Source organism: Argopecten irradians, chromosome 3 (genome assembly GCF_041381155.1).
Source record: "Argopecten irradians isolate NY chromosome 3, Ai_NY, whole genome shotgun sequence".
NCBI classification, from domain to species: domain Eukaryota; kingdom Metazoa; phylum Mollusca; class Bivalvia; order Pectinida; family Pectinidae; genus Argopecten; species Argopecten irradians.
The window spans coordinates 24,860,216-24,873,790 of NC_091136.1; the positions used below are offsets into that span (position 1 = coordinate 24,860,216).

The 13,575-nt window shown below is 33.8% G+C and overlaps 1 protein-coding gene across 3 annotated transcripts in view; it reads right to left on the reverse strand.

The window, feature by feature from the left end:
- LOC138317975 (protein similar-like) overlaps nucleotides 1-13,575 on the reverse strand; it is a 78,304-nt gene that overhangs the window by 15,454 nt on the left and 49,275 nt on the right. For all 3 annotated transcript variants that reach the window (XM_069259966.1, XM_069259967.1, XM_069259969.1), the window contains one exon: nucleotides 3,177-3,364. In XM_069259966.1, the coding sequence (XP_069116067.1) occupies nucleotides 3,177-3,364 (188 nt within the window). The remainder of the gene's footprint in view (nucleotides 1-3,176; nucleotides 3,365-13,575) is intronic.

Genomic DNA, 13,575 nt, shown 5'->3' on the forward strand with positions numbered 1-13,575 from the left:
TATTAACAGCCAGGGTCATGTAAGGACACGCCAGGTTTGATGGTTGAGAAAAACCAAAGTACCCAGAGAAAAAACACTGACCAGCAGTCAGAAAATGGAAACTGCCTCACATGGGATTCGTACTCGCATCCTAGAGGTGGAGAGCTTGTGGTAATATGTCGGGATATCTTATAACCACTCAGCCACCACGGCCCTGAGGAAAAGTTATACTAGTAACAGATATAGAAGACATTCTCTTTGTGGGGAATGGGCAAGAATGTGATGATGTGTACTCTTAACTCTGAAAAAATACTCCTTTTATTTCTGATAAAAAGGGCAGATAACTCAATAATGTCATATTTTGGAAATTTTCTGTTGTACAAATCACCAACAAACCAGTGTTTATGTACACCGAGGTCAGCGGAAGCAGAAGATGTACTGATCTAAGTCTCCGTTTATAAAATTTGATAGGACTGAAATGAGAGTAAGAGTGGGGTCAAATTCATAGTCCATCTCGGGTATAAAAGGAATGATCACGTCTCTGTTAGCCTCCACTACAAAGTCAAGGATCAGTGCCCTTATAGTTATTCCCATATAATCCAAAATTAGTCATGATGATTCTAAAACATAGATAGTATAAAAGCCCATCAGGAAAAGCTTAGAATTTTTTTGTAATAACTGGGTCTTATGATGTTTAAATGACAGCCTTAACTCTTCAAGTAGTATGCTGCTGCAGAAGATTTAAGTAATGTTTCCTTTTGAAGAAAAATTAAACTCGCTTAAGTGAATCCTTACAATTAGGAACATAATTTTTGTATGCATCCTACTTTGACCATTGAGGGGTCTGCACAGGAACCCTAATTCACGTGATTTAAAAGGCACAAGAATTTTATGAGTCTGACAGTGGTAAGGTTGATGATGGGTTACATGAGAAGGGAGGATATGGAGCCAAATGTCGCTCGATGGGACACATTTATCGCCTAAAGTACAGGTATATGCTGCCCGCCTTCCTTATTAAATGTCTATTACATATTCATCTGCATCCTATAAAACGGTTTAAAATGATGGTTAACAGAGAGAAGCAGAAATCTCAGGTCAAATTTAGGCCGGCCATCTATCTCAATTACAAACATATTGTAAAACAGTTGACAATTTTAAAAGTAGACCAACTTTATGTAGGTTTATATGCAGAATCATTATAATTAATATTCCAAAAAGATATCTCCTTAAGATGTAGGTCAGGGATGTCTCAGGAGCACCATATCGGCGTGGCAACTGATATCATCTTAAATAGGTGGAGAGACTTTCTGTAGCATTTAGTGGAGACATCATATGATACGGATTGTCATGGCAGGCAGCGCTGATACAGTATCCAGTAACACTTAACTCTTACACGAGGCCAACTGCACTCAAAGCGGGCAAATTTCTAATGAACCCACTTCAAAACCTTAGAAGAAACATCTACGTTTTTAACAAACAAAACGTGATTTTTTTTTAGATAAAAATTACTACCCGGTATCTTTATTTTAATTCTGAAAATATTGTAAAAAACAAGGGCAACTTTATACTGCTGTACTGCGCATATTTCACATTATTACAAAGCTCAAGAGAGCAGAGTTACCAGGAAATCTGAATCACCGAGGAAACTTTAATCTGGCGTCTCCATATCCGGACAAAAGTTTGAGGAATATCGTGAGTTTGACAAGGGGATAGATTTAACAGTTGTTAGAAACTTAATACTCTATGCACAAAAAAACTCTTATCAAGTACCAAAACCGTCAATGACAATTCATTTTTAACTGGAACGCAAAATTTAAATATAGGAGAGTTTTTAATTCAAATTAAATTTAAATTATCTTAAGCTTCAGTTTCAACAGAAGCAAATAAGATGCTTCTGCAAACATTTCTGCATTTTGGGTCAAACTATCCACTTGAATGAATAAGCCTATCAAATTAATGCAAAAAATTCAAAATGAAATTACAAAAATTCGTTGGATGAAAAGACGCGAACTACTGAGGAAAAGATGGGCTAAGACTTCTAACATCAAAGCATGTAGTACTATACAATATAGAGTTTTAAAGGTATAACCTGAAGCTAATCAGTTGCAGCGTTTTTGTATACTTGATAGTGTAGTTGATCTACCCTTATTTAGTTTGACTAAGTTCCACTATTGACATAAGAGCTTCCTAATTTAAATGTAAAAAAATATTACTGTTCCTAACAAGGCCGTTTAAAGGCCAAAAGAAATTTACAAATCTAATTGACATGGGAATGTCATGTCTATTATGTACAATTGTGAGTTTGTCAAACATAACATCACCTAACCCTCAATGATAGGCCTTCACAGTTAGATAATGTCTTTATGTATTCATTTATCTTGTTTTCAGGTTAAGATCTCTGTACAATTACTATTCAACAACGCACATGTTAGACACTGTGATTCTTTCCACAAAACATATCTTCTTGGGTAAATGACGTCCTATCATTTTCATTATGGTGAAATGTAAATGGCAATATTGTATTCACATCTAACATCATATAAAAAAAGCTTTTGAAAAGCTTTTGAAAAAGGTGACAAAAAACTGGTCCTTATAGACAGTCATTTGTGAAGGTTGAACTGTATTGTAACACTAAGTAGAAAATTGGCTTCCATCAGAAAGGGCTTCATGCAACTCCAATAAGTTGCAGTAAATGTAGCATAATGGCTAAAGCAGCCATTTTTAGTTCTCATACCTATTCAAAACAATTACCGATCATAGCCTGAACACCCTTTAACTTTTATTGAAAGCAGACATTTTATTTTTAATCAGAATTCATTAGGAGTCGCTGTGGCCATTTTGGATTCCTAAACCTAATTTAAAAATATAACTATATATATATACATATAGCATCCACTATTTTAAAGTTTTTACCTTTTTTGGAGTCAAAGCAACCTTGTTGGATTTCTCTAGAACAATGCAAACCTGTATTGCCCATCTACATACTATCTGCTACTACAATGTGCAATTTTAAAACAATAGGCAGACTGGGTTTTGAGGAAATCTAAGGAAATGGAAACCAACTGTGGACAGACAAACAATAGTAGGGCACTCTCATCTGAAAGGGGAGGCTAAAAACTGGTAATTAAAGAAGGCATTCTTTAAATATAGGTGATCCTTAGTGCAGGTTTGACTACCTGGATATTGTATATTGATACCTTGTGTCACAGAATGTAAAGCGCATCCCTAGGTCATGCCTGCTCATGAACATGCTTCCTTCCATTCGGATTTCTGTTATGGACGTTGACTGCATTGGACGACATATACACACCAGACATTCGATAGCGTGGCCATGCGGACGGGTAGCTGACTTCTTCATCTTGATACGACCCGACCACTGGACCAACTGTAACAAAACAAGAACTTCATTTAAGATGGGAAACATTCCATAAACAGCTATTGTTAGAAGAAGGGTTTACGAAATTTGTGATGATGATTGCATGCATTCATGATTGTGGAGATTGTAGCAATCATTTGTGATTATTTTTGTTTGATTTTCTATAAATAGCCAGATTCATTAAAGATACTCCACCGCTGACAAATGGTATTTTTTCACTATCAGAAACAGGAGCTGACGATTTAGTATTTTTCGTCAGTTACAAAAGTTACTTACTTTACACCTTTACTACCATTGAAAAGTTTGAGCTTCTAATTTTACTTTAAGTTAAAAATATGAAAAATAATTAATTGCATCCCGAAAAAATTCCGTGTCACTATATCCTATATGGAATGAAGTACTAATGGCGCATGCACCAATGGCGAAATAAATTATTATATATTAATTTTTGTGTTAATTAGACATATATATACAAGCTTAAACACCAATTGTTGTTCAAATGATGAATATCATTTATGCTTTGTCAGCGGTGGAGCATCTTTAACTGACAAGGCCTGTTATCTAAGTACAGGAGGCCTGAGAGTACCCAAGGAAAAAACTACCATACTACAGAAACTGTCGTATAGCAAACAAATTGTATAAGGCTAGTGCTAAAATAAGTATTTGGCCACTACAACCCTATTTTGAAAAGACAGTGGTAGAATGAGTGTGACATCACCTCTCTTACACTTAAACAAAATTGAGAGGTTTATCTACATTTCCACAGGTATTAGTTATTTGAAAAATAGACGAAACTCATAGGCATGGCTATGTCATATAAAACTTATTGGCCTAAAAGCACATGAAATATCAAATTATTGAACTGATTTAATAAATTTCACATAGCCATTCATGTAAGATCCTCTATGTCAAAGAAACCTTGATCACTCAGTATTAAAATGATACAAGGTTACATGACTGTTATCAAATTTGCAGTCTGTATGATGAACAGAAAATACAATGCACTGATGACAACCAATGACCATCGTCCCTGTGGCACATGAATGAATTAAATAAAAAAAAAAAAATCCAGAAATATTACAAAAACTCTTGACATCTATTCTTGGCAAGTGCAAGGCAAGAAGTGGGGTCTCACATTTAGGGGGCTTGTGTTACAAAAAAATATCCATTTTGTCAAACAGAGTTGAAATATACATCAGTTAAAGTGATATCTCTCCAGTGACACAAATTATAATTACACTCTAACTCATACTTTTACCTAAAGACATAATATAGCATCATTTAAAAAAAACTAAATGAAATAGTATCTATATTTTTATCATTTAATCCTGAAAAATAATCTCCATCTCTGGAAGGTAACAAAAACTTTGTGTTAGGTATCCAGGAAATTGGATACATTTACAGATTCTGAAGCAATATCAAGCAATACGGCCATATCAAGTTACAAGCACTTTTGGATATGTGTTTTGGGAATCAGACAGCTTTATTTGATGAAAAGATAATTCATTTCAGTCAGATAATCTTTCTAAACACAAATCATTCCTACTGTCCAAAAACGCAGACGAGGCAAAACGTACTCAGGACTTCTTTTTTTATATTTGAAGGGTATTCAACAACTGACACTGATTAAATGAAAAGGTTTCTTTGCAAAGAAATCGTGGAAAAATAAATACTAATGACATCTTATGAAAAACAGGTTAAGATTCCATAATAAGTACTAGGGTATTTTATAACCCAATTTTGTTACATTATACTTCTTATATCCATTATTTTTTAATGCGTGTATATAACACATGTTGGAATTTGTTTTCCAATGTTTACTTTGAAATAAATGGATCTATGAAAACATTGATATTATCCCTAATAATAACGCCTTATCTTTGATGGTGTTCTTATCTTCAGAAGCTTAATTAAAAGCCTAAGGTTGTTAAAACTTAAAAGAATGGCCGAGTTATGCAGTAAATAAAACTTTTGGAATTAAAACAATCTCTTTCCAGATCATTTAAATAAAATTCTTTTCTTCACTCTTCATTTATGAAATTCATCATGACTGAAAGATACCAGAACGAATGTTCATTTGAGTGTCGCACAGTGCAATAAAATAAAAATGCTTTTTCATTGCAACTTGATGTTTTAAGACAATATTATTTTTCATTGTGTCTGTTTATTGAGGTTTAAAACATACATTATTGCACCATAAAAGTGGCAATTAAAACTGCCTGAAATCTTATAGGAGTCTGCAACCTACCTAGGAAAAGATTTAGAGGAAACAGACTCTGAACTGACAGGTATATTCTCGTTAGCTAAAGAAACTACCCAAGGTGAAAATATTAGGTTGTCTCCCGTCAACACTGCAGCCCTTTAAATTCTCACTCAAGCTGAACTGGTTCATTCAAGAATGGAAATGAATGAGCCCGGTCTTTAAGAGTTGCAGAGGAGAAATTTTCATTAAATCTTGTGATGCTGACTTGTAAATTAAAATAAACGTGGTATCTAAGACCCATCAGTCTTAAATCTGATCCAAGGTGGTTATCCCATTAGGAGGGAGAAGGTACAAGTATATTATATATTTATGCAGGAGTCGTGATAGTGAAATTCAATCACAACTTGCATTTGAGGATTGAAGTCCCAACTAAGTAAAGTACACTACGACCCTATCTATCTGGAATAAATCTTGACAATCGCATATCAAAAACAGGCCAACACTAGATTCTTCTGCTCACATTTCACAACTAATCTTCTCTCCATCTTTACCATCGTACATCTTGGTTGACAATCATTTTACCATTCCTTGCCGCATAGCCATCATACCTACATCGCTGCAGAAGCACATTTTTACGAAATGGCTTTAAACTATGATTCTCAGAATCATTAATAAATCACAAGATCATTGTGGTTTGACAAGGTCTTCAATAGCCAAAAGTTTTTTTCTTCAGTTTTTTTGCAACACTAAATCACCCAAAATATGAGAAGTGAATATTTTAAAATGCATAAAAGGAAAAAATTATAATGCTTCTTTTTTTTCTATCGTGTTTGCAGTGATAAAGGGGAAAAAAAAGAAGTTTAGTGCTATTTGTATGATAAGAAATGAATAAATGCATATTTTTGCACATAAACTGTCCTATAAGTTATAGCTTATCTGATATTTATGCACCTTGGCTTACTGCACTAAATTTTGCACATACCATGCAGTATACTTTCTCGACTTTCGCTATCCTGGTAAATTCACGAACGTTTATCACCACCAATTGATATCAACATTATTGGTATCCGAACAATTTTTCAGTCTGCTAGAGTTTTTCTTTACAAATTTGCTTTGACATAGAAATCGCAAAATTAATAGGAGCTAACGAAAGTTGAATTAAAGCAATATGAACAAAACATTTCAAAAGCATTGATCTAAAAAATATGTTTAACATGAAACCAAAGATTTCAGAAAAAAAAAGAAAAATGAAGACAAGATTTCCCCCCTTGCTTAACTGAACCACTTCTTCATGGATATTGGTTAAAAAAGTCACATCATAATTGTCATCTTAGGGTTATATTTTTAACATGAGACTCTAAAGATTTCATCATTAAAAAAAAATAAAAACAATTATTATGCTTCACTCAACCAGTTCTTTATGGATATCGGTCAAAAAGTCCATCAATATTTATATCTAAGGATCTAAGGCTAAATTTTTATCAAAACTTCTCAATAAGTTGGAAAATGCAAAAATAACAACTTAATCTGAAGTGAACCATGACAAATATTTAATTTGCGAAGACTGTATGTCATGCTTTGATTTCAGTGTATGCCATTGAAACACATCATAAACCCCCACTTGTTTTGCATGAAGGGACTAATATGGGTGGAACACCACCCTCTAAAAAGGTCAGCTAAAATTTCTACTTTGGTTAATCGCCTATTGAAGTGAAGATCTTCATAGATGACATCTAATTTAAGCACACATATCATGGAGAGTAGGATGCATATGATTATACAAGGTCAAAGGTCAGCATTTAGTATCTGCACTGAAAAATACATGAACATAAAATGGCATCCTTGTATAAAATAAAGAGCGCTGACTCCACAAAAAATTGTAAACCTTAGCTTGAATAATTTGCCAGTGTTAAATTTCAAAAATTGAAACCTATACAAGTATCAGTGTTAATCATATGTAAATGATTTTAGTGCGTGAATAATGAACGTCTTATTAGATAAACCTGTTGGTACTCCAACATTCCACGTGACCCTGTGTCAATGTTACGTCGTAGTTGAACTGTGTTCTAATTTTAGCTTTGACCTCATGTTCTAGCATAGTAACATGAGAAAATTAAGAAATTGGCATGACAATGTTTTTGCAACATCATATAGAAACCAAAAATAGATAGGAGCTTTAAAAAAATAACGCATTAATTGTGTTTTAAAGAAAAGAATTTATCATGTAAAATTGATTTTTCAAACTTCATAAAATATTTTATGAGATTTGAAATCTTTCATTTTGCTTTTAACATCAGAAGAAAAACTTTGTAATAAAAAAAAGAAAATCAGACATTTCAGTTATAAATGTTTTGTCTTCACATAAAATTAGGACAGGATGCAACGTGATTTGACACACGGGACAGCATGGTCAGGCCCTTCCACACATTTCTTGAAAGGGCTTAAAATCATAAAAAGATCTTAAATTTCATTAATGCATGTTATAAAGTTAGAAAAGTTTCTATCAATTTCTGCATACTTATTATGCAAACAAATGTTATTGTGAAAAAAAAAAATCAGAGTTTAAAATTCAATACTCAAAGAAACATAAAATGTTCACGAAATGTATTCAAAAATACATTCTTGGTGATGTCATAATGTAACCTAAAAATTTTCAAGCTTCTTTGATAATCTTTAAAAAAAAATTCATACAACTTTGAGAATTCCAGAGTAAATATTTTTTTAAATATCTTTCAAACACCAACCAAAGAAGCGAGAAATTTCATATATGTAAATGTCAGCATTTACGTAAAAAGAAACCATACCCTTAGAAATGGTCCCAAGATAACCTAAAAGGACCTACATGTTTCCATATATAGTATCATAGCAAGGTCACGTGTCTGTAGGTAGGGCACTAGGTAAGTGGGTACAGCGGTGACAGAGGAGAAGTTGGCCATGTTGGCTCCTCTTCTCCGCAACTCGAAACTTGAGGTGACTTTATCTGTGATCGTTTCCATAATCAGAGAAGCTTAATATCCTAATACCTGCTTTTTTTATCAATTAAAACAGCTCATAAAACTTATCCGTCCAGCACGAAATTACGTTATTATCATATAAACAAATTTACATATTCATAAGGAAGTCCATTCATAATTTTCGATTTGTAAAGGAAATACAAGAATTTATTGTTTTTTCTTGCTCGGCACCAGCCCTTAAAAAATTACAATATCATGTTTTAGTCTGGACTGTTAGGAGAATCTTTGTTTATGAAGGAATTTCTATGGTACATATGACAGCAGTGTGTCAAACTTTAAAACTGTCACTTTGAAAATGAGTCCGAGATCGTGATTATAGATTCCATGAAGTTCACAAGCAATGGCAAACAATAATTAAATGCTCATCTTGACTTTCAAAACACATTTGAGCAATATATAATGCATTATTAGAATTTCTTTTATAATTTCACAATGACTAGTATTTTACGAACATGAAATATATCAAGACCTTTATTTCCCGTTTTTAAAGGTTTAAATGACTTGTTTATTGGTCCTCTAATGATAAATCTAATAAAGAGACAATTCAGTCTGAGAGTGTTTTGAAAATTGCTTAATGTAAGAAGGTAAAACGATTGTATGACTGCAACTTGCCCACAAATGTCCACTGTGGTCAGTGTGTACAATACAATGGACAGCTCACTCCCTGCCTTTAGGTTGGACCTGAACCAGCAGTAATGTCATGTGTCTGTAAGTACACTTACAGTCGCATTTGTACCTTTTCAAGTGCATGATTTTGTTAAAAAGTAACTTTCTCTCTAGTTAAAGGTCCTCCAAGACAGGTTATTGTTGCTTAACTGGAATCTGGTATGGGTATGGCATGATCATGAATATATATATATATATATATATGGTCAATATATATATATAGCCATATAATTAAGAATTTCAATATCAAGTAAAATCGTTAACAATACCAATGATATTTTTTTTTTCAAAAAGGGATGTAAAAACAATAGTATTATGTAACATTTAGTTTTGTGGTTACTGTATGTAGCAGAATTACTGTCACTTAATTGTCAAGGATCTAATTATAGAGCACTTTTTTCATTTCATAAAGTGAAATTATGGGAAGTACAAGTGGTTACCAAATCAAACATTGCTTCAAGGAATTTCAAATCATGACACTGAGCATTGATACAAAGTTCTTCCAAGAAATGTGGGAATAAGGTCACTTATGTAAGCCTGACACAGTGTTTTCAATATTATACAAAGAAATAATCAGCAGGAGTATCGCTTGAAGAATTTCAATCTTTAGAATTCTAAAACATCGATTCAAGTTATATGTGACATTATTCAATGAAATGACAATTTAAAAAGAGGAATTCATGTCCTTTTCACACTAAAACATGTTACAAAGTTTTCAAATTTGCTGCATGCTTGACGCGTAGACCACATAAGGGAAATTATGGCCTAAACGACCCGATTATCTTGCAAAACGATGATGACTTTTCATAAAACTCACTTAGTTACAAAAGAGTTATGGGATAGGGTGATATGAAACTAGAGAAAATCGCCCATCAATCTAGAGGTGTCATATGTCAGCCATCTTGGCCAGTCTCCATGTTACAATACTGCTCCCACAAGTCTGCCATCCAACAGAAAAGACTATCAGATAAAATGGTTTATTATGTATTCAAGGCTCCATCCTCATTGTCCTTAGTAACCCTCTTGCCTTCAGCTTGGACATATGCAAATTTGGCCATAATCTTATCATCAATATTTATATTACCCATGAACAGGCCATCTGCATATGTATAAAATTATTATTAACATATATGTCCACTCCAGGTCCTATAAATAAATGTACCCTATCTTTTTTCAGACATTTTTTTTCTCTTTTGTATATCTGATATATGGTGTTGAGATAATCCTGCCTTCAGTTGTTTTTTATAGCTATGAGGATGTGAACCTCAAATCTTAAAAAAGTGTCCGCTGGCTCCGTCAATCTTGATATAACACAGGTTATTTCACCTAGATGCTCTATATTTAGCTTAGGTCAGACGAGTGTTCCGGCTACTTTAACTGTTCCAACATCTTACATTGGAGTACAAATGTTTTATCTATCACCAAGAAGTACTTACCATTTTATAAATCAATATACAGAGGATTAATATAGCTATGATTCTAGAATATCACAATAGTCAGCCAATGCAAAAACAAACAATTAACAAGAAAAAATAATAAATCAAACAATATACAAAATTTTACTTTTTTTTCCCTAACATTTTTGCAGGGCCTAAAACCCTACATTATTGTATATTGCTTTACATTTATATAGATGATTTAAGTAATGTTTGGTGTCTTTAGTCCTACTGAACTCAAGCTTTGGTGTCCTTGGAGCATCAAGGTGAGTGCTTGGTGCCGTAATATTAGAATCATGTTCATCCTTCACGCCCCGAAGTGTACTAACCCATAGCTCATATTCACCTTCCAAAATGTTAGTTGACCCAATAAATTAATCCTAGAGAAATTGCAGGTCAGGCGATTGGATATAACAGCAATATTTTTCCAGAGTATTTAAGGAATATTTCAACCGAAATGCAATATGCACAACTTGGGTCCTAGGGGAACATACATATGAAATTTGAAAAAGATTCCTTCAGTACATTCTGAGAAATAGCAATAACCAACTTCAACTACCAAAATCCAAGATGGCGGCCAGTCGACAATCTTTTTATTAAATTAGTCCCAAAATTGATTATGCACAACAAGGGTCCTAAGGGAACCTACATATGGAATTTGAGAAAGATCCCTTCAATACTGAGAAATAGCGTTAACAAACTTTAACTATCAAAATCCAAGATGACAACCGGTCGGCCATTTTGTTGATCGATCAGTACCAAAATGCAATATGCACAACTAAGGTCCTAGGGGAACTTACATATGAAATTTGAGAAAGATCTCTTTACTACTTTCTGAGAAATAGCGGTAACAAAAATTGTTAACAGATGGACACAGACAACAGACAAAAGGCGATTTGAATAGCCCCCTATCTGATAATGGTGGGCTAATAAAATATGGGCATTTTCCATTAGGAATTAGGTAGACATTTGATCCCAACTATAAAGGTAGAGAAAACACAGAACAGAGGTCTTTATAAAATGCACCAAAACCTGAAATTATTTTACCATATGATATACAGACCTTAAATTAGTATGGCATGTGTGACCTTATGAAATGTAAAAAAAAAAATTCCAACATTGTAATTATCAGGTAGAGATGGAGATTCTCATGGCATAATTTTTTTTTTTTAAATTGTTTTTTTTTTTTTTTAATTTTAAAATTGTTCTGCTAAAGAAATTGCAAAGTTAGAATTAAATTTTTGAAGCCATCTTTGATAAAACACAAAACACTAAAAAATTGTTGAACTGAAAAATGGTAGATTTTAAGCCTTGGATTGTGTCTTTGGGGAAAATTGTAGCCTGGCAATCTACAGGAAATAGTTGTTTTATCTTTAAAATTTTCCAATTTTTCTAAAGAAATTTTTTCGACAGCGGGTAACAAGAATGTCAAAATATGCTCACTAGGGTCAGGTATATATGGACAAGACACTGATAAGGTTAGTCAAATATCAGGAAGTTGGAGAAAAAAAATATCATTATTCTGCACATACACTCTATACATAAAAGATTAATTTTCACGGTGAACCTAGACTAGATTGCTATGTTAATTATTCATCTGAGTGCACCTAAGCTAAAGAAAGATAAGCAGACATTTTGCCTGCAGACAGTCACACCAATACGCCTGTGCAGCAACATACATCATATACATGTCCTAATTAAAGAGGAAGGAAGCGTCTCTTACATTATGTACAATCATTTCTCAAGTTATGTTTTGATGAACTTTCAGAAAAATCATAAAATGCTACTCTGTCACACTTTTTGGTCCAGGGTATCATTACTACATCTATATTTACCTGCCAGATGACTACGCCCTGTAATATTTTTGCATGTGTCACTGGTGTAATATTGTTTGTTTAATTATTTTAACGTCCTATTAACAGCCAAGGTCATGCAAGGATGGCCTCCCATGTATGTTCTGTGTAGCATGCGTGAATTGCGAGGTGCATGTTTTGGGAGACTGCGGTATGTTCGTGTTGTGTCTTCTTGTATAGTGGAACTGTTGCCCTTTTATAGTGCTAAATCACTGAAGCATGCCTCCGCAGACACCAAGCAACACACCACACCTGGTCACATTATGCTCACAACGGGCGAACCAGTCGTCCTACGCCATATATGCTGAGCGCTAAGCAGGAGCAGAAACTACCTCTTTTATAGACTTTGGTGTGTCTCGGCCAGGGGACAGAACCCAGAGCCTTCCTCACAGGGGCGAACGCTCAACTCAAGGCCAAAAGTGAGGCGGTGCCCTGCAATAGGGGCAGCAGGTACAATTCTAACGCCCTACCTGCAGGGCAGCTGGTGTAATATAACCTGGAGCACTTTTCATTAAGTGCTCCAGACAGGAAATACCATGTGACGTCAGTAAACATTGACATGACGTCAGTAAACATTGACATGACGTCAGAATTCAAGGATATTGTGACAAAATGACTGTCATTGTTAGAGTTTTTGCAACATAGGTTATTGTAGTGTTGTTATAAAGGGTATCATGAAACTTGTAGAAAATTTTATATTTTGTAGACTAAGGCTCGCTAAAATAGAAAACTTTCTTGAACTTATTACATGAAATGAACACTCCTTTATCATTCAGTGAATTGGCCCGTGAAATGTTTCTGTTACTGTTGCGGTGATATCGACAATGATATGACTTCAGGAATTGAAGTTGGTGAAACAAAATGTCTGCCTTTTTTTCATCAAGTTTTTACTTTATATTGGTTTAAAAAGTGTACATCTTTTAAATTATGAGATAAGACATATAATGACTTGCAAGAATACAATCTTCCTTGACACATTTCATAACATCTATCAAATTATCACTCATATGACATCCAAAATCTCCATTTCCATATCTTTGTTAAAGTA